At 44.3% G+C, this 22,880-nt stretch overlaps 1 protein-coding gene across 12 annotated transcripts in view; it reads left to right on the top strand.

Annotated features, from left to right (window-relative positions):
* samd11 (sterile alpha motif domain containing 11) overlaps positions 1-22,880 on the top strand; it is a 264,528-nt gene that overhangs the window by 83,239 nt on the left and 158,409 nt on the right. For all 12 annotated transcript variants that reach the window (XM_069918370.1, XM_069918369.1, XM_069918376.1 and 9 more), the window contains exon 3: positions 9,806-9,987. In XM_069918370.1, coding sequence (XP_069774471.1) covers positions 9,806-9,987 — 182 coding nt within the window. The remainder of the gene's footprint in view (positions 1-9,805; positions 9,988-22,880) is intronic.

Genomic DNA, 22,880 nt, shown 5'->3' with positions numbered 1-22,880 from the left:
GAACTTGTCATTAGCTAGTGAGTTTGGGTTGATTGAGTTTGTGAATGAAACCTACCGAGAGGTTTGCTTTTCCCCTCTTGATCCTGGGCATTCTGCTGGGCACATAATGAAAGGCTGAGATTGACTAGCAGTTAGTTTGGTGCAAGGGATGGTGGTTCATTTTTAGGGAAACGGAACTGTCTGAACTAAAGGAAGGTTCAAGTTCAGATCTAGTTTAAGATAAACAGCAAGGTGGGAGGTGTAGATTTCATGAAGAGGAAATTGTTTTGCTTTTGCAATCTCATTGTGAGCCATCAATATTTTGGACAGTGGGAAGCTGCCATGTGATTGAGTACAAATAGTCCAACAACAGGTTGTTGTTGAAAGGGATATCAGTTGGAATGGGGTTTTATATTTTAAAATTTTGATCACCGCATGGTGGAAGCCGATTCTGGCCATTTAAACCCATGCCCCCCAATTCACCCTCCAACCCCCATATATTTTGGAGGGTTGGAGGACACTGGAGCACCTGGAGAAATCCCGTGCAGACACAGGGAGAACATAGAAACTCCTGACACACAGCACTGGGTTTGAACCTGGGACTCTGGCAATGTAATAGCTTTGCACTTAGTAAATTCACTGCTTTGTGTGCTGAATCTAACATTTATATACCATATATATGTGTGTAATAGTCTAGACCAGGGGTGTCAAACTCAAATTCACGGAGGGCCAAAATTAAAAACTTGGACTAAGTCAAGGGCCGAACTAAATATTTATTGAAAATTTTCAACAACATCTGCATGTTTTCTCTTCTTTCAACATATGTAATGTTAAACTTTTTCTTATTAAAATAAATGTTTAATAATAGTTTTGGATAAGCTCTTTCCAGAAGCATTAACAAATGAGAAATAAAATATTCAATAAATAACATTTCTCTATAGAGGATTTGTCAAATGTTGCTAGTGTGCTGTCGAATAGTAAAATCTGAGGGCTATTGAGAATGTGGGAGAATAACATGATTCCTGAAACAATCAAGTGGGTGACTGATTGTGGGCATGAACTCTAGCAGGGTTATTTGCCATGTCCTTTTTCCATTGGTACAGATATCCTTTGATTTACACAATTTTCAAGTTTTATGCCTAATGAGCTTGTATCCAGGTGCAGGACCATTTTTAACCAGAATATATTTATCACATGAAACTATTGGAAGATCGTTTTATCCTGAGATTAAAGTTCATAATCCTTACTCAGGCCTGTGTGCGGGAGGGCGGGGTTTGCGGGCGATCGGGTTGGACAACGACAGTGCGGGGGCATCAGCTCTCGCTGCAGGGCGGCATCTCGGCGGATCAGTGGCCCTGTCACCGTGAGTCGCGGGTCGGCCTGTGGCAGGGAGGGGGAGTGGGCAACGGTCCTGGCGAGGTCAGGCCCCCCCTGAGTTTCTGCCGGACCCCCCTTGACCTGCTGAGTTTCTCCCGGACCCCCCTTGACTTGCTGAGTTTCTGCCGGACCCCCCTTGACCTGCTGAGTTTCTGCCGGACCCCCCTTGACCTGCTGAGTTTCTGCCGGACCCCCCTTGACCTGCTGAGTTTCTGCCGGACCCCCCTTGACCTGCTGAGTTTCTGCCGGACCCCCCTTGACCTGCTGAATTTCTCCCGGACCCCCCTTGACCTGCTGAGTTTCTCCCGGACCTCCCTTGACCTGCTGAGTTTCTCCTGGACCCCTCTTGACCTGCTGAGTTTCTCCCGGACCCCCTCCCCTTGACCTTCTGAGTTTCTCCCGGACCCCTCCCCCTTGACCTGCTGAGTTTCTCCCGGATCCCCCTTTGACCTGCTGAGTTTCTCCCAGATCCCCCTTTGACCTGCTGAGTTTCTCCCGGACCCCCTTTGACCTGCTGAGTTTCTCCCTTCTGGTGTTTTTATGAGAACCACAGACTTTCACTCATACATTGATGAGAGGGATCAAGGGCCAAACATTGTCAGGTACCTCTCTGCTGGATAAAGGATACGGTTTAACCCGCAGTTTCTCCAGTGTTGGGTTTTCACGAGGTAGAGTCAAAGGGCCGAAGGGCCTGTTTCTGATCTGTAATGTTCTACGGACCCTGCTCTTCTTTCCGTGCCGGTGTCCCAGGACCTTTCCAGGGCTGTCTCCGCGCTCAGGACCGCGCTGGGATCCCGGTCAGCGGTGGAGGAGCAGGTGAGCGCGGCTAATCCCGATCCAGCCCACGCCACTCCTGAGATTGGCGGGGGGGTTCCACCCTACCTGCCCGACCAGCCTCACTCTCCACGTGTACTCCGGGCATCCGCCGCTGGTCCAGTGGGAAGGCGCAGGGCGGCCGGCGCCCCCATCGCCCGGCGGGGAGCCCCAATCTTCCCTCCGGCATCCCGACTCCATCTGCAGCTCCAAGAAACGCTGTGCCACTGGTGTTCCGGGCGCTGGGAAGCGGCCTTGGCTTCCCCTGACACCGGCCAGGCCCCGCTGCGGTGGGGGGGACACGACAGCGTGTTTATAAAACCACCCACCACTACTTTTCAAGGACCAGGATTTTTCTCTCTCTCTCTCTCACCCTGGGACATAGCGGTTACTGTGCATGCGCTATACTGGCGCGGCGGCCAGCGGGCCACCTCTAATACATTTTTGATATGATCTTGCGGGCCAAATATAGTTATATCGCGGGCCAAATTTGGCCCGCGGGCCAGAATTTTGACATGTGTGGTCTATACCATGTAAAAGTTGACCCCAAAAACCTAGTATTTTCCATATAATCGCATGTAAAAGTTGCCCCCCTCCCCTATCTTTGACACTGGTCGCCCGCCCATCCAAGCTCCCAATGGTCCAACCACGGACTCTCACCCATGCCCCAGCTGCCCGCCCATCCAAGATTCCTATGCCCCGAATGACACAGATACTTGGGCAGTCAAACGTAGCTTGTGTGTAATAGACAACTCCCTAAAAAGTGCAGTTCATTCAACTCTCTAAACCAACCATTCTCAACCTTTTTTTTTCAGTAATGGCTGCTCTCGGACTCTGCTCAAAGTTTATGGGCTCCCTTCCCTGTGATGCAGTCTAGTTTTGGTTTCTTCTGTACTTCTTTCCTACTAACTACATTAAAAAAAACCTTAAAAAATAATTATGTGAGGTGAAAAGAGAACAATGCTTTTGCATAAATGTGCTGTGACCACCAGGATGGGGGAGCCCACTGAGAATGGTTGGTCTAAAGGGCTTGTGACTGAAGAGCACTTCAGGCTGTGTAGCAGGTGAACGAGTGGGCTTCCAGCTTACCTGTCAAAGGGCAGACAGATGAGAACAGCCTACTAAATAGACATTGAAAGCACTCCCCATTAATTGAATGGCATTCATCAAGAAACCACGATCTTTCCCAAACATTTGGAATTCTTCATAATTCTTGGGTTATCCGAATATCATTGCTACTGATGTTTATCTCCCTACTCTTGTACAAATTACTGACAGAAACTATCTGCAAAAAATTTCAGCTGCCCATCTTTTCCTTTATTCTGGGAGGTGCTCTCGACCCTAACTTTTCACTCTACAGTTGTCTGCTTTGCACTGATGCAGCAGTGTCGCCTGTTGAGTAACGTCAAAGATGCTTTTGGAGACCTCAGTGTTCTTAAATATTATGTGACCCTTGAATATGACATGAGAGGTCAGGCATGGATCATTGGTATTGGTGAGGGAGGGGGAGGAAGGACACATGAGGGAATCTGGGCAATGCAAAACCCTCCCCACCATCGAGAACATTCACAGGGAATGCTGCCACCGGAGAGCAGCAGCAAACATCAAGGATTCACACCATCCAGCGCATGGTCTGTTCTTGCTGTCGCCAGCAGGAAAGAGTTGTCGGTGCCACAAAACTCACACCAGTAGGTTCAGGAACAGCTGCTCCCCCTCCACCATCAGACTTCTCAACAACAAACTCAATCAGGGACTCTTTTAAGGACTCTTTGCAGGTTATTTATTACTGAATATTTATTTTTATATTGCAGTTTGTTTACATTTCTTTCTTCTTACAGTTTACAATTTCCGGTAACTAAAATTTCTGCCTGGCTCACAGGAAAAAGAATACAAGGGTTGTGTGTGATGTCATATATGTTCTCTGACAGCAAATTTGAACATGACTTTTTGAACTTTGATGGCAGATTTCCTTCCTGATCATCCACTGGAAGTGAGTGATAGTGAGCTGGGTGGGGTTTGATGGAAGTTGAGTGGTATGGTGGTCATTGTTCCATCGACTTGTTCCCTCCCCAATTTTCGGATTTTTAACTGAATCTGAATTCATTCCATGGCTGTTCTGGTGGGGTTTGAACTCTGGCCCCTGGGTGTTAGGCTGCTAAATTAGCCATTGCATCATGGCTGTACACTGGATTTCTGTTGCGTGTTCCCCAAAGACCTAATTCAGCACAAGTTGGTTGGTAAAGTCACCTTTGCAGCTCACCTTCGTCAATTAGTGAGTAATCACGAAGTCTGTTTTTTTTCTTGCCCATGGCCTTTGAGTTAGTTAATGATTCAATACCAAGCTGATGTCTATCTTTGCATTGGACCTCTGGGCTGAAGTTGCTGTTGGCAATTAACAGGAAAGAGCTTAACTTGCATGTCTGAAACTGTTCGTTTTGATGACACTATTAAGGCTTTAATTTTAAATTAAGCGGTGGCTTCAGTGAAATAGCAAATGATGTTGTCAGGCTGATTTGGGACTTGACCCCTTGCGTTGAAAACCTTGGGTTTTAGTAAAAACACACAGAAATGCTGGAGGAACAGCCAGTTTTTACAGCGTCGTAAGGAGACAATGCCAGCAATGGAATGGGATGGGGAAGAATTGAAATGGGCGGCCACTGGGAGATCCAAGCTATTGTAGCGGACAGAGCCGAGGTGCTCAATGAAGTGGTCTCCCACTCTGCGCCCAGTGTCTCTGATGTAGAGGAGACTGGATGCAGTAGATGACCCCTGAAGATTCACAGGTGAAATGTGAGCAAGGGAATGAGATGGAAAATCGGAGGTTTTAGACTCAGTCATTGGGTGGGGGGTGGGGGGGAAACTATGCAATTTTATTCTTTATTCCTTGGTGGGAAACAAATGGGCCATCTTACAGAAGAGTTTGCTCTTCTGTGCCAAGTGAAGTAGGAGCAAGTGTTGGGTAAAACATGATTATGTTCAGGGTGCTTGGTTAAAATCATTGCACCATTATTACAGCACCGTCATTGCAGCACCGTTAATGCAGCACCGTTAAATCATTCCCATACTTTACAAGGAGGCCATTGGATTCATGCCATGCTCTAATCCCTTCCAATCAGCCTGTTAAGATTTATTTATCCACTCGCCATTTTAAAGAGCTGTGATAAATTCCGGAAAGGATTTTTGTTTGGGTCAGCTCCCTGTTACGGCTGTCCTTGTTGGAATTTTTTTTCTGATCAGACCTTGTCAAATCGAAAGTGTGCTGGTGATGGTGAGTGTGCGACAACAGCAGTGGAAACAGTGCTTGTGACCAGCTTTTGAGCTCTGTGTAGATCTGAGGATGCATTGGGCTCGCTTCTTGCCCGTCGGAATTTGACAGCTTCAATAGGTCGCCCAGCACAGATGTTAGAGCCTTGCCGACGGTGGGGCAGGTTGGAATTGGAATTCAGACTTTAGTTTAACTTCTAGTGCAGTGCAGCTTCTAACAAAGGAGTTTTGTAAGTATATTGAAACTAACAAAAAGAAAATGTTAGTCTGATGAGGTTTCTCCATTCAATTTTATTTAATTTAGACATAAAGCACAGCCTATGAGCCTTTGCCACCCAAATACCCCAATTAACCTACAACCCCCATATGTTTTGAAGGGTTGGAGGAACCTGGAGGAAATCCATGTAGACACGGGGAGAATGTACAAGCTCCTTTCAGACAGCGTTGGATTCTAACCCGGGTCACTGGTGTAGTAATAACGGAGCTGGTGCTGTAATAACGGTGCTGGGGCTGTAATAACGGTGCTGGGGCTGTAATAACGGTGCTGGGGCTGTAATAACGGTGCTGGGGCTGTAATAACGGTGCTGGGGCTGTAATAACGGTGCTGGGGCTGTAATAACGGTGCTGGGGCTGTAATAACGGTGCTGGGGCTGTAATAACGGTGCTGGGGCTGTAATAACGGTGCTGGGGCTGTAATAACGGTGCTGGGGCTGTAATAACGGTGCTGGGGCTGTAATAACGGTGCTGGGGCTGTAATAACGGTGCTGGGGCTGTAATAACGGTGCTGGGGCTGTAATAACGGTGCTGGGGCTGTAATAACGGTGCTGGGGCTGTAATAACGGTGCTGGGGCTGTAATAACGGTGCTGGGGCTGTAATAACGGTGCTGGGGCTGTAATAACGGTGCTGGGGCTGTAATAACGGTGCTGGGGCTGTAATAACGGTGCTGGGGCTGTAATAACGGTGCTGGGGCTGTAATAACGGTGCTGGGGCTGTAATAACGGTGCTGGGGCTGTAATAACGGTGCTGGGGCTGTAATAACGGTGCTGGGGCTGTAATAACGGTGCTGGGGCTGTAATAACGGTGCTGGGGCTGTAATAACGGTGCTGGGGCTGTAATAACAGTGTAGTAATAACGGTGCTGGGGCTGTAATAACAGTGTAGTAATAACGGTGCTGGGGCTGTAATAACAGTGTAGTAATAACGGTGCTGGGGCTGTAATAACAGTGTAGTAATAACGGTGCTGGTGCAGTAATAACAGTGTAGTAATAACGGTGCTGGTGCAGTAATAACGGTGCTGGTGCAGTAATAACGGTGCTGGTGCAGTAATAACGGTGCTGGTGCTATAATAATGGTGCTGTAATAACAGTGCTGGTGCAGTAATAACAGTGCATTAACTGTGCCTCCCAGTTCTGAATGATTCAATGTGGATTTGAAAAAATAATTAAAAATTTTTTTTTCAAAAATATGCATAATAAAAATTTCAATATCATGATTTATTAAACTTTTTCTCACAAAAAGCAACAAATAAAAACAAAACTGTTCCTCCCGCCCTCCCCCCTTTTTTCAATGTGGATTCTTGTCACATGCACTGTAAATGTTACCCAGCAACACCTAAACCACAAGCTGACCTCCAGGTGAAAAGTCTCTTTTTATTTTTTAGTGGAATTCGTGCCACCAACTCATCTAACAATGCAAATTGCAGTAGATCTTTGTTGTTGATAGGCTGTATTGAGCAATTTTTCTCCTGCTAATGAGGTCCAACAGTTCTCTGTTTCTGAGCCATAAAGGTGCCAGATATTGTAATTCAGCAAGTGGTTGGGTGAGGAAGTTTGTTGACCAGAAACTCCATGCTGGTCATCAGCTCGTTGAGAGTGAAGTGTTTGAGACTTTCCATCTGTAGAGTAAGGCCATGAATTGAATTGTTGAAATGAAAGGGAAGTCCCCTTCATTGATAAAGAAGGTCATCTTGGATGGTGGAGAGTTTGGTTGAAGTGATAGTTTTAAAAGAGGAAATGACAGCAGGTAAGTAATGGGAGTATTTAATACTCTGCTTCTAACTCTCATCAACAAACTTCCTCTGACCCCCTGTTTCTGGATTTTCTTTGAAACTTCTTTGAGTGGCACGGTTTGCGCAACACCATACAGCACCAGCAATCAGGTCCGGGGTTCGAATCCCGCGCTGTCTGTAAGGAGTTTGTACGTGCTCCCCGTGTCTGCATGGGTTTTCTCAGGGGACTCCGGTTTCCTCCCACCCTTCAAAACGTACCAAGGGTTGTAGGTCAATTGGGTGTAATTGGGCCAAAAGGCCTGTTATTGTTAATGTCTAAATTTAAAATTGAAATTGAAATATTAATTTAACAAATTTAAACCACAAGAGGAGCTGAGTTGATGTTCGTGAGCGTTTAATCTGCGAGTTCTGTGACCACTTTGACCTTTTCAATTATTGCAATAATCTTGTCCAATTTGGAGTGAATTGTGTCAGAAGATCTATTTAAAATAATTGTTGTGGGTGTATAATGGTCTCCAAGGGGTGATTGCCAGTGTTGAAGTAACATTGTTGTTTCGGGCTTTTATTTAGCTTCAGAACTGTCTGAAGATGAGAAAGTTGTATCACTGATTACATTGCACCATTTTTAAAGTGTTTGCTTTGTAGGAATGTAATGTATGAACTAATTAAAGAAAACTATTTGGGAACAATTAGGGAAATGAAATTTATGGAAAACACTTGGAATGTGGTTAACTAGTATCCAATGGCCTGTACTGTTGATCTACAGACAGGAGTTTGAATCCCACGAAGAAGGCTGGGGAATTGAAATTCCAGTAATTAAATAAATCTGGAATGAATAGCCAGCACTGGTAATAGTGACGGTGAAAATACCAGAAAGTCATAAAAACCCTGCTGCTTCACTACAAGTTTTTCTAGAAGGAAACCTGGTGTCTGTCTCTGCACCCACACCCTGTGTGACTCTACACCCGAAACAATGCTGTTGGCAAGTAACTAACAGCCTCCAAAATGATCCAGCAACCCCAATGAGTTCAGGGTGAATAGAATGAATGATGATTGCTGGCTTATCCAGTTGTATCCAGGTCTAATCATTTAATCAATCAAAACAAACTGTGTTTTAATATAGGTATTAGCACAATACTATTGCAGCCCCAGTGACCAGGGTTCGAATCCCATGCTGTCTGTAAGGAGTTTGTACGTTCTCCCCATTCTGTGTGGATTTTCCCTGGGGGCTCTGGTTTTCTCATACTGTTCAAAACATCATGGGTTAGAACCATAGAACATTACAGCACAGCTCCTTTTGCCCTTCTAGTCTGTGCTGAACTATTATCTTGCCTAGTCCCACTGACCCACACCCAGCCCATATCTCTCCATACCACATCCATGTACCTGTCCAAAAGCGTAAAAACTGAGGCCACATTTACCACCTCAGCTGGCAGTTTGTTCCACACTCCCACCACTCTTCTTGAGTGAAGAAATTCCCCCTAATGTACCCCTTAACCTTTTCCTCTTTCACCCTTAACTTGTGTCCTCTGGCTTTTAAGTTAATTTGGGTGTAACTGGGCAGCATGGGTTTAAATGGCTAGAATCAGCTTCTACCATGCTGTAATAAAATTTTTTTAAAGCAGTTCTTGTGCTCTGGTATCCGGAGCAAGGGGTCCCAGACCAACACTAAGGGGAGTGGGGTGGGTAGAGGGGGCGGGGGGAAGCCATTTAGTTCTGAGATAAGGAGAAATGTCTTCACTCAGAGTTCTGAACTTGTAGAACTCCACAGAAAGTTGGAAGTGGAAGCACAGTAAACTCCAGTACCCATGGGAATTTTCCAGTTGCTTGAGATTGCATATAACATGATTGGCTAACTAACAGCAAGGCATACCAATTTTAAACTTCCGTAATTTTTACTTATTTATTTTCCACAATATTTTTGCCAGTTGCTTGAAGCTGCTGGTTGCTAGAATTCCAGATAACTGGTCTTACTGTGTATAGAGAGTTTACAATACTATTTAAAAACAGATGATTTGGCCACAGTCAAATTCGGTTACCTGAAACCATTGCGGTTTCTGGCAGCTTGCTGTGCATAGATTGGCTGCTGCTGTTCCTACACATGCACCAGAGACATTAAAGCACCTCTGCTTATCTTGAAAGAGATGGGAAAGGCGTTATTGTAATAGAAGTTATTTCTACTTTCCAGGCATAAACCATCTATCTGGGTAATAACCCGTAATGAAGTCCCTCCATCAGGTGGATCAACTTACCTCTCTAGTGTGGGGAGACAATTTTGTGTCCATGGGTGAAAGATTAGATTTTTTAAAAATTTTGTTTCTGTACCATTCTTTGGATTAACTGTGACCTTTTTGTGTGTATTAGAATCGGGGACGGTTGGCTGAAAAGAGAACCATTCCTCTGCCACCTACAAGGATACCCAAGAAAGAACTGCCCTTGACGTTCAGCCAGAGTGACGACAGTGAAGGGAGTGAGAAAGCAAATGGTGGCCATCCTCCAGAGGTGAAACGAGAAGAGGAATTTCAGGCTGCCATCATGAAACGGAGGTAATAGCTCACCACTCGTTGTTCAGTAGAATCAATACCCTTGGGGGCTTTTGCACCATGATTGTGTGTACCACACATTCTGCCTTTCTCAGTGTAATTAGGAACATGTGGGCTTGCTATATTTCCGTCTGTTTCATTGCTGCAATTATGATAAACATTTGAGCGATTAATAATCACCTTGGTATAATAATAAGAGAGAGGGCACCTTGGTTGTTGTTTGGGTTAGAAGAGAAACGATTAAATGATATGTGCACCTATGGTTGACCTTTTCTTATCAGGGGAGTTCCAGAAGTAGAACCAGGAATTGGCCATCGTGAAATTATGGTTTATCTGAATGTTGACCTCAACTTGGCCTGAAAGTAACTTACATTTTCTACAGTATTGTCCCATCACAGACAGTTCTGGTCATTTGTTTGCTGGTACGTCTTCAGTCCATGCTGTTTTACACTCCCTTCTGCATTAACTCCAATTTCTTGCCTTAATTTCCCAGTCGTTCGAAGCCTGTGAGTGGGAATCCGCAAGGTGCAAGGATTCCCAGACTTCTTTTGATAGGTTTTCCTCCTCACCTTTGTCCAAAATAATTTAAATTTTAAAAAATGTAGACATACAACATGGCAATTAGCCCTTCTGGCCTACAAGCCTTACAAACTCCTTACAGACGGTGCAGGATTCAAACCTGGGTTGCTGGCACTGTGATAATGTTGTACTAACCTCTGAGCTAACCCAAATAATGGCCCTTTATTTTGTGCTGAGGGCGAGAAGGGTTCCTGAAGGGCCTCGGGCACTGAATGGCAACTCTTTGTGTATCTAATGTCAGGCCAATGTTAAAGAATATAATTTTTAATGTACTATTATATGATAATAAAAGGAACAACCCCCTGGTTCTGGACACCTCCACCAGGACCAACGTCACTTGTCATAACCCTCAAAATCATATAGATTTCAATAGGAATCTTTTTTACCAGACTACAGGGAGGGACAGTTCCTTCCAAAGCTGGGATCACTCTTATCCAGATGGTCTGTGAAATGACATTGACAGTGGGTTATCCTCCAGGTCACACACTGTGTTGACTGGGATAGGTGTTGCCATTCTTTTATTTCTCATTGGGTCTACATCCTGGGATACCTTCTCCCACGTGGATGATCTTCCCTAGGGTGGCTGAGATGGTTGAAGGAGAACCATCATCACCAGCGAATCCAGGGCAATTGGAGACGAACAGCAAATGTAACCAACAGTGAATCTTGCTTCCATGCATCAAACCCATGAATCTGTGCATGTTGCTGCAGTGTGGATAGGTGAAAGGGAGCATAGCTGGTGGAGCTACTGCTACATATCTCATGGGTTGCATCCTAATCTCTGCTACTGTCCATGTGGAGTTTGCACGCTCTGTGTAAATTTACCCTGATGCTTTGGTTTCGTCCCATATCTTTCTATTGGGTGGTTTTGTGGATGAGGGAACTGATAGGAATGTGGGACAAATGCATTACAAGTAAAATTAGTGGGAGCATGGGATTGATATATGACCTGTGATTCAATATGGGGTGAATGCCCCTTGATGCTATGGAATGTGGAAATGTAGGTTGCAAAACGAATGTTGTCCTATTTATGTCAAACCTATTGAATGTAATGGGTGTGGTAAAAGGCAATTTCCATGGTCCTCCTGCACAACTCCCAGACAACCTGTTTAAATTTTTTTTTAAATTAGATATACAGCATGGTGATAGACCCACGAGCCCATGCCACCCAAATATCCCCGTATGTATTCCTTGTCAAAATTTTACTCTTTTTAAAAAAAAAACCTCATAATTGTCACCTCTCATAAGATTAAGTTGTGGCAGGATTTTTTAGAACCCAAAAACTATTTCAGCAGTATTTCCGAGTGAGCTGTAAGTTCCTGATGCTGATTGAAAATACGAGACTTCTCAAACAAAACATTCCCTTTCTCTTGGGACTTGACCTACGCATTTCTCTGGGTGATACTAAAAGCAGACTGCAACTTTAGTGATTAGTTACCAGATTAGTCTGTGTTGGAGACCAGCACTCAGACTACCTGTCCATTTTTTTTTTCTCTTTCTGTCCTCCCTTCTCCATCGTGGGGAGAAGCACTTTTGTCTTTTCTGTCGCTTCTTTCCACTGCCACAATGGGGGAGATGAGCCCAAGAGGGTGATCGGTGGGGAGAGGGGATTGATTTCAGTTCCTCCGTTGACCACCAGTCAGTCTACTTGGTGCTCTATCTTAGTACACTAACCCTGTCAGACCAGGTACCACGTTAGAGTGTAATCTGTCAAAAAAAGCAGTTGGGGCAAAGGAACTGCTCTCTTCCTTCTCATCTTTGGATGTTTTTAGTGTTTCCTTGTTCAATTTAGGCTTATGTTTGGTTTGATTCTTAATTTGTTTTCAACCCAGTAACACTGGCTTGTCTAACTGCCTGTCCCTCTTGTCTATTGAGCATTCACCACCCCGCAACCTCCCACCCCTCCCCGATCTTGCCTGCCTTGTTATCATCCATCGAGGCTCCACATCACTGAGTTTTTTCTCTATGATCCTTCTCCCTCAAACCGCTGCTGAATTTACTTGGTGTTTTGTATTGGCTTGCAGAGAGGTTTTGGGGCACCTTCTTTTTGTAACTAAGCCCTCAGTTGCATGTGCCTTGGGTGGGACAAGATATCCTTTAAAAAAAAAGGGAGCAAAATAAACAGAGACTATTGGGCTAAGATTGCCCAAGTTGCGGAGACACGTAATCTATCTGTGAAAAAGTTGAACAAGTGACAAAGGTGGGTTGGCAAAGGTGTTTAGAATGGCTGATCTGTATTAGGTAATCAGCCCAAACTAATTCTGGTGGGGCGAATAGGAGAAACCTATAGAGCAAGAATGGGTGACAATACAGGGGGAAATTACTGGACTCGAACTCTCCCTCAATCAGTATTTGATCATTCATGGTAGATCTATGTGGATCCGCAAAGTCTTGATGCCTGATGCATTGGTTAACAAGGCCTATTAAGGTTCTTGAATCACTTGGACAAAGTTTTTTTCAGACATACAACACAGTAATAGGCCCTTCTGGCCCATACATCTGTGCTACCCAATGAGCCTATAACTTCCATACGTTTTGAAGGGTGGGAGGAAACAGGAGTACCCAGAGGAATACATGCAGACACAGGGAGAATGTACAAACTCCTGACAGATTCGAACCCTGGTCACAAGCACTGTAACAGTGTTGCATTAACCACATTGTTAACCATGCCGTCCAGAAAGGGTCCAAAGGCCTGCTATACAAACGGATCAAGTCTAAAGGGAACAAAACCAGTCAATTGTCCCAACATTCCATGTGGAGTGAAACACGAACACCTGCAAATGCTGTAATTGTTGTAAAGACACATAAGTGCGAGAGGAACTCGGCAGGTCTCGCAGCGTCCATAGGAAGTAAAGATATGTAACAGATGTTTTTGGCCTGAGCCTCTCATCAAGGTATATATTTCTATTTCCTATGGCTGCTGCTGGACCTGCTGATTTTCTCCAGCATGTCGGTGTTTTTACCACATTCCATATGGTCCACACTTGTTGGATATAGTGGTCCACACTTGTTGGATATAGAGGTCCACACATGTTGGATATAGAGGTCCACACATGTTGGATATAGAGGTCCACACATGTTGGATATAGTGGTCCACACTTGTTGGATATAGAGGTCCACACATGTTGGATATAGTGGTCCACACTTGTTGGATATAGAGGTCCACACATGTTGGATATAGAGGTCCACACATGTTGGATATAGAGGTCCACACATGTTGGATATAGTGGTCCACACTTGTTGGATATAGAGGTCCACACATGTTGGATATAGTGGTCCACACTTGTTGGATATAGAGGTCCACACATGTTGGATATAGAGGTCCACACATGTTGGATATAGAGGTCCACACATGTTGGATATAGAGGTCCACACATGTTGGATATAGTGGTCCACACTTGTTGGATATAGAGGTCCACACATGTTGGATATAGTGGTCCACACTTGTTGGATATAGAGGTCCACACATGTTGGATATAGAGGTCCACACATGTTGGATATAGAGGTCCACACATGTTGGATATAGTGGTCCACACTTGTTGGATATAGAGGTCCACACATGTTGGATATAGTGGTCCACACTTGTTGGATATAGAGGTCCACACATGTTGGATATAGAGGTCCACACATGTTGGATATAGAGGTCCACACATGTTGGATATAGTGGTCCACACTTGTTGGATATAGAGGTCCACACATGTTGGATATAGTGGTCCACACTTGTTGGATATAGAGGTCCACACATGTTGGATATAGTGGTCCACACTTGTTGGATATAGAGGTCCACACATGTTGGATATAGTGGTCCACACTTGTTGGATATAGAGGTCCACACATGTTGGATATAGTGGTCCACACTTGTTGGATATAGAGGTCCACACATGTTGGATATAGTGGTCCACACTTGTTGGATATAGAGGTCCACACATGTTGGATATAGTGGTCCACACTTGTTGGATATAGAGGTCCACACATGTTGGATATAGTGGTCCACACTTGTTGGATATAGAGGTCCACACATGTTGGATATAGTGGTCCACACTTGTTGGATATAGAGGTCCACACATGTTGGATATAGTGGTCCACACTTGTTGGATATAGAGGTCCACACATGTTGGATATAGTGGTCCACACTTGTTGGATATAGAGGTCCACACTTGTTGGATATAGTGGTCCACACATGTTGGATATAGTGGTCCACACTTGTTGGATATAGAGGTCCACACATGTTGGATATAGTGGTCCACACTTGTTGGATATAGAGGTCCACACATGTTGGATATAGTGGTCCACACTTGTTGGATATAGAGGTCCACACATGTTGGATATAGTGGTCCACACTTGTTGGATATAGAGGTCCACACATGTTGGATATAGTGGTCCACACTTGTTGGATATAGAGGTCCACACATGTTGGATATAGTGGTCCACACTTGTTGGATATAGAGGTCCACACTTGTTGGATATAGTGGTCCACACATGTTGGATATAGTGGTCCACACTTGTTGGATATAGAGGTCCACACATGTTGGATATAGTGGTCCACACTTGTTGGATATAGAGGTCCACACATGTTGGATATAGTGGTCCACACTTGTTGGATATAGAGGTCCACACATGTTGGATATAGTGGTCCACACTTGTTGGATATAGAGGTCCACACATGTTGGATATAGTGGTCCACACTTGTTGGATATAGAGGTCCACACATGTTGGATATAGTGGTCCACACTTGTTGGATATAGAGGTCCACACTTGTTGGATATAGTGGTCCACACATGTTGGATATAGTGGTCCACACTTGTTGGATATAGTGGTCCACACTTGTTGGATATAGAGGTCCACACTTGTTGGATATAGTGGTCCACACTTGTTGGATATAGTGGTCCACACTTGTTGGATATAGAGGTCCACACATGTTGGATATAGTGGTCCACACTTGTTGGATATAGAGGTCCACACATGTTGGATATAGTGGTCCACACTTGTTGGATATAGAGGTCCACACATGTTGGATATAGTGGTCCACACTTGTTGGATATAGAGGTCCACACTTGTTGGATATAGTGGTCCACACATGTTGGATATAGTGGTCCACACTTGTTGGATATAGAGGTCCACACATGTTGGATATAGTGGTCCACACTTGTTGGATATAGAGGTCCACACATGTTGGATATAGTGGTCCACACTTGTTGGATATAGAGGTCCACACATGTTGGATATAGTGGTCCACACTTGTTGGATATAGAGGTCCACACTTGTTGGATATAGTGGTCCACACATGTTGGATATAGTGGTCCACACTTGTTGGATATAGAGGTCCACACATGTTGGATATAGTGGTCCACACTTGTTGGATATAGAGGTCCACACATGTTGGATATAGTGGTCCACACTTGTTGGATATAGAGGTCCACACATGTTGGATATAGTGGTCCACACTTGTTGGATATAGAGGTCCACACATGTTGGATATAGTGGTCCACACTTGTTGGATATAGAGGTCCACACATGTTGGATATAGTGGTCCACACTTGTTGGATATAGAGGTCCACACTTGTTGGATATAGTGGTCCACACATGTTGGATATAGTGGTCCACACTTGTTGGATATAGTGGTCCACACTTGTTGGATATAGAGGTCCACACTTGTTGGATATAGTGGTCCACACTTGTTGGATATAGTGGTCCACACTTGTTGGATATAGAGGTCCACACATGTTGGATATAGTGGTCCACACTTGTTGGATATAGAGGTCCACACATGTTGGATATAGTGGTCCACACTTGTTGGATATAGAGGTCCACACATGTTGGATATAGTGGTCCACACTTGTTGGATATAGAGGTCCACACTTGTTGGATATAGTGGTCCACACATGTTGGATATAGTGGTCCACACTTGTTGGATATAGAGGTCCACACATGTTGGATATAGTGGTCCACACTTGTTGGATATAGAGGTCCACACATGTTGGATATAGTGGTCCACACTTGTTGGATATAGAGGTCCACACATGTTGGATATAGTGGTCCACACTTGTTGGATATAGAGGTCCACACATGTTGGATATAGTGGTCCACACTTGTTGGATATAGAGGTCCACACATGTTGGATATAGTGGTCCACACTTGTTGGATATAGAGGTCCACACTTGTTGGATATAGTGGTCCACACATGTTGGATATAGTGGTCCACACTTGTTGGATATAGTGGTCCACACTTGTTGGATATAGAGGTCCACACTTGTTGGATATAGTGGTCCACACTTGTTGGATATAGTTGTCCACACTTGTTGGATATAGAGGTCCACACTTGTTGGATATAGAGGTCCACACTTGTTGGATATAGAGGTCCACACTTGTTGGATATAGTGGTCCACACTTGTTGGATATAGAGGTCCACACTTGTTGGATATAGAGGTCCACACTTGTTGGATATAGTGGTCCACACTTGTTGGATATAGTGGTCCACACTTGTTGGATATAGTGGTCCACACTTGTTGGATATAGAGGTCCACACTTGTTGGATATAGAGGTCCACACTTGTTGGATATAGTGGTCCACACATGTTGGATATAGTGGTCCACACTTGTTGGATTATTCTGGTCCACACTTGTTGGATTATTATGGTCCACACTTGTTGGATTATTATGGTCCACACTTGTTGGATTATTATGGTCCACACGTTGGATTATTCTGGTCCACACTTGATGGATTATTCTGGTCCCCACTTGTTGGATTATTCTGGTCCACACTTGTTGGATTATTATGGTCCACACGTTAGATTATTATGGTCCACACGTTAGATTATTATGGTCCACGCTGGTTGGATTATTATGGTCCACGCTTGTTGGATTACTCTGGTCCACGCTTGTTGGATTACTCTGGTCCACACTTGTTGGATTATTATGGTCCACACTTGTTGGATTATTATGGTCCACACTTGTTGGATTATTATGGTCCAGACTTGTTGGATTATTATGGTCCACACTTGTTGGATTATTCTGGTCCACACTTGTTGGATTATTATGGTCCCCACTTGTTGGATTATTATGGTCCCTACTTGTTGGATTATTCTGGTCCACACTTGTTGGATTATTCTGATCCACGCTTGTAGGATTATTATGGTCCACGCTTTTTGGATTACTCTGGTCCACAAGTTGGATTATTATGGTCCACACTTGATGGATTATTATGGTCCCCACTTGATGGATTATTCTGCTCCACACTTGTTGGATAATTCTGGTCCACACTTGTTGGATTATTCTGGTCCACACTTGTTGGATTATTCTGGTCCACACTTGTTGGATTATTCTGGTCCACACTTGTTGGATTATTATGGTCCACACTTGTTGGATTATTATGGTCCACACTTGTTGGATTATTCTGGTCCACACTTGTTGGATTATTATGGTCCACACATCTTGGATTATTATGGTCCACACGTTGGATTATTATGGTCCCCACTTGTTGGATTATTATGGTTCCCACTTGTTGGATTTTTGTGGTCCACACTTGTTGGATTTTTCTGGTCCACACTTGTTGGATTATTATGGTCCACACTTGTTGGATTATTATGGTCCACACTTGTTGGATTATTCTGGTCCACGTTGGATTATTATGGTCCACACTTGTTGGATTATTCTGGTCCACACTTGTTGGATTGTTCTGGTCCACACTTGTTGGATTATTCTGGTCCACACTTGTTGGATTATTATGGTCCCCACTTGTTGGATTATTATGGTCCCCACTTGTTGGATTATTCTGGTCGACACTTGTTGGATTATTCTGGTCCACACTTGATGGATTATTCTGGTCCACACTTGTTGGATTATTCTGGTCCACACTTGTTGGATTATTCTGGTCCACACATGTTGGATTATTCTGGTCCACACATGTTGGATTATTATGGTCCACACTTGTTGGATATAGTGGTCCACACTTTTTGGATATAGTGGTCCACACTAGTTGGATATAGTGGTCCACACACGTTGGATTACTATGGTCCACACTTGTTGGATATAGTGGTCCACACTAGTTGGATATAGTGGTCCACACACGTTGGATTACTATGGTCCACACTTGTTGGATATAGTGGTCCCCACTTGTTGGATATAGTGGTCCACACTTGTTGGATTATTATGGTCCCCACTTGTTGGATTATTCTGGTCCCCACTTGTTGGATTATTATGGTCCCCACTTGTTGGATTATTATGGTCCCCACTTGTTGGATTATTCTGGTCCACAATTGTTGGATTATTCTGGTCCACACTTGTTGGATTATTCTGGTCCACACTTGTTGGATTATTCTGATCCACACTTGTTGGATTATTCTGGTCCACACTTGTTGGATTATTCTGGTCCACACTTGTTGGATTATCCTGGTCCACACTTGTTGGATTATTCTGGTCCACACATGTTGGATTATTCTGGTCCATACATGTTGGATTATTATGGTCCACACTTCTTGGATATAGTGGTCCACACTTGTTGGATATAGTGGTCCACACTAGTTGGATATAGTGGTCCACACTAGTTGGATATAGTGGTCCACACACGTTGGATTACTATGGTCCACACTTGTTGGATATAGTGGTCCCCACTTGTTGGATTATTATGGTCCACACTTGTTGGATACAGTGGTCCACACTTGTTGGATACAGTGGTCCACACTTGTTGGATTATTCTGGTCCCCACTTGTTGCATTATTCTGGTCCCCACTTGTTGGATTATTATGGTCCCCACTTGTTGGATTATTATGGTCCCCACTTGTTGGATTATTCTGGTCCACAATTGTTGGATTATTCTGGTCCACACTTGATGGATTATTCTGGTCCACACTTGTTGGATTATTCTGGTCCACACTTGTTGGATTATTCTGGTCCACACTTGTTGGATTATTCTGGTCCACACTTGTTGGATTATTCTGGTCCACACTTGTTGGATTATTATGGTCCACACTTGTTGGATATAGTGGTCCACACTAGTTGGATATAGTGGTCCACACACGTTGGATTACTATGGTCCACACTTGTTAGATATAGTGGTCCACACTAGCTGGATATAGTGGTCCACACACGTTGGATTACTATGGTCCACACTTGTTGGATATAGTGGTCCCCACTTGTTGGATTATCGTGGTCCACACTTGTTGGATACAGTGGTCCACACTTGTTGGATATAGTGGTCCACACTTGTTGGATTATTATGGTCCCCACTTGTTGGATTATTCTGGTCCCCACTTGTTGGATTATTATGGTCCCCACTTGTTGGATTATTATGGTCCCCACTTGTTGGATTATTCTGGTCCACAATTGTTGGATTATTCTGGTCCACACTTGTTGGATTATTATGGTCCACACTTGTTGGATTATTATGGTCCACACTTGTTGGATTATTATGGTCCACACTTGTTGGATTATTATGGTCCACACTTGTTGGATTATTATGGGCCACACTTGTTGGATATAGTGGTTTGTTAAGCAGTTCCAAATGGGTTGACATTGATTAGTTTCTGTGAGTGAAGAACAGCGAGGAGGAAATGGATTATTTTGGAAAATTGTGTTATTTGTCTTTCTTACACTGGGCATGTTGAATGGGTACAAACTCTTCTTTGGCTTGTCTTCGCGGACGAAGATTTATGGAGGGGGTAAAAAGTCCACGTCAGCTGCAGGCTCGTTTGTGGCTGACAAGTCCGATGCGGGACAGGCAGACACGATTGCAGCGGTTGCAAGGGAAAATTGGTTGGTTGGGGGTTGGGTGTTGGGTTTTTCCTCCTTTGCCTTTTGTCAGTGAGGTGGGCTCTGCGGTCTTCTTCAAAGGAGGTTGCTGCCCGCCACACTGTGAGGCGCCAAGATGCACGGTTTGAGGCGTTATCAGCCCACTGGCGGTGGTCAATGTAGCAGGCACCAAGAGATTTCTTTAGGCAGTCCTTGTACCTTTTCTTTGGTGCACCTCTGTCACGGTGGCCAGTGGAGAGCTCGCCATATAACACGATCTTGGGAAGGCGATGGTCCTCCATTCTGGAGACGTGACCCATCCAGCGCAGCTGGATCTTCAGCAGCGTGGACTCGATGCTGTCGACCTCTGCCATCTCGAGTACTTCGACGTTAGGGGTGTAAGCGCTCCAATGGATGTTGAGGATGGAGCGGAGACAACGCTGGTGGAAGCGTTCTAGGAGCCGTAGGTGGTGCCGGTAGAGGACCCATGATTCGGAGCCGAACAGGAGTGTGGTTATGACAACGGCTCTGTATACGCTTATCTTTGTGAGGTTTTTCAGTTGGTTGTTTTTCCAGACTCTTTTGTGTAGTCTTCCAAAGGCGCTATTTGCCTTGGCGAGTCTGTTGTCTATCTCATTGTCGATCCTTGCATCTGATGAAATGGTGCAGCCGAGATAGGTAAACTGGTTGACCGTTTTGAGTTTTGTGTGCCCGATGGAGGTGTGGGGGGGCTGGTAGTCATGGTGGGGAGCTGGCTGATGGAGGACCTCAGTTTTCTTCAGGCTGACTTCCAGGCCAAACATTTTGGAACTAAGGTTCCTTTTATTGTCACATAATAATACGTAAAACTGTAATGTACACAATATACTTCAACTTTTGCCTGATGTAAATTAAAGAATTGGTATGAGAATTGCCTGACGCACCTTACAATAAGAGAAAGAGAAGCAAAAGAAAGACCTTTCAGAATCGCTGAGTGTCTGTGGAATTGCCTCCAGCATTCCCACAGCCTCTGCCACCTGAACTCCATATCCAAATCTCTGACGTGATCAGGAAGATTTCAGCACCCGAGGCCCTTCGGGAGCCTTACCTGTCCCCTTGAATTCTGGTTCAGATGCATGATTCCTGTGAGCCAGTCACCTGAATGAAGCCTGTACGGGTCCTTCAACCAAAAGTCTCCAACAGCCCACACCCAGAGCTTACGAAACTGGCCTGCATTAAATGAAAATAGGTGGCAATAACTTTCTTTAGAGATTACATATCATTTAGTTGGAGTTGACCGGTTAGGATGTGGATTGAAATTTGAGACTCGTCTTTAAATACTTCACAAAATGGGAAATTCAAAGCCTCCTTACTTTCCAGTGGCTGTTGTGGGTTTAATGCAAGTTTTGACAGGACTGAATTTGGCTTCCGGTGAGCTTGGGGTGGCGTTGTGAAAACTGGCTGAATGTTGGCACTAACTGCCAGTCAATTGGGATTGTACTCAGCGAGGCCACAGAAAGGCTTGTGCGGACAATACTGTTGGTATGGCAGAGGCAACCTTGTGCCTAAGATGGGAATGTTTGGTGACCCCCACCTAGCTGAGCATATAAAGCTACTTCAAAGCCATTTGCAATTTCAGATCCGGCTTTGTAACATAGTCACAATGCACTTAATTGTGTCTGTGTGGAGGAGAAAAGAAAATTGCATTTGGAGTTGTTTCCCGAGCACAGGTCAGATTTAAAAATCCATGGGGGAAAGAATTCTACAAACTTGTCCGACGACAAAGTGGATGTTGGATTTGTGCCAAGATTTCTGGGAGCTGCATTTGATCTAATGAGTATTAAGAGGCAATACAAAGAGGAAATGGCTACTTATATCCCAGTAATAATTTGGTATTAAAATGACAAATGGCCAGACAATAGACCTCCCTAACAAAGGATGGAAATTAGTAAAATCACCAGCTGCAAGGGAAAGGGGTTTTCATGAACTAACATGCCCTTGGAACTGGTTACAGGAAAAAGAGCGGCTTCATTTTGTAACAATGACTTGGAGAGAGGCACTATGTTTCCGTGTCACGGCCTCGTGTGTAACTGTAGATGTGAATGTGGTGGATATGCTAAGAGATTCTGCAGGCAATTTGAACGGGACATACGAATTATCTGACTTATATGGAGAAGGAGGCCACTCAGGCCCTTGTGCTGGTTCAAGTATTAAGGGTAGAATTCTAATAATTGGGCATGCTTGGGGCTTTGATGCTGAATTGGACAATTTTCAAGACTAATAATAGAACGGTGCAAGCTTGGAATATTTTATATGTGCCGAAAACAATGTCAAATTAAGTAAAATCACTTCTGTACATATCAGAATTTAATGTCATGAGCATGTTTCAAGATTTGTTGTTTTGTGGCAGCATCACATTTACTTAAACTATAAAAAATAGTGCAAGATAAAGAAAAAGTCAAAGTGAGGCAGTGTCTGTGGTTCATTCAGGAATCCGATGGCAGCAGGGAAGAAGCTGTCCTTGTGCCGGCCGCTGGGTGTTCGGGTTCAGGCTCCTGTACCTCCTTTCTAATGGTAGCAGAGTGAAGAGGTCCTGGCCGGTGTGGATCCTTG

The sequence above is a fragment of the Narcine bancroftii genome, chromosome 2 (genome assembly GCF_036971445.1).
Source record: "Narcine bancroftii isolate sNarBan1 chromosome 2, sNarBan1.hap1, whole genome shotgun sequence".
In the NCBI taxonomy this organism is placed as follows: Eukaryota; Metazoa; Chordata; class Chondrichthyes; order Torpediniformes; family Narcinidae; genus Narcine; species Narcine bancroftii.
The sequence above is the reverse complement of the archived record's forward strand: the minus strand, read 5'-3'. Positions and strand labels throughout refer to the sequence as shown.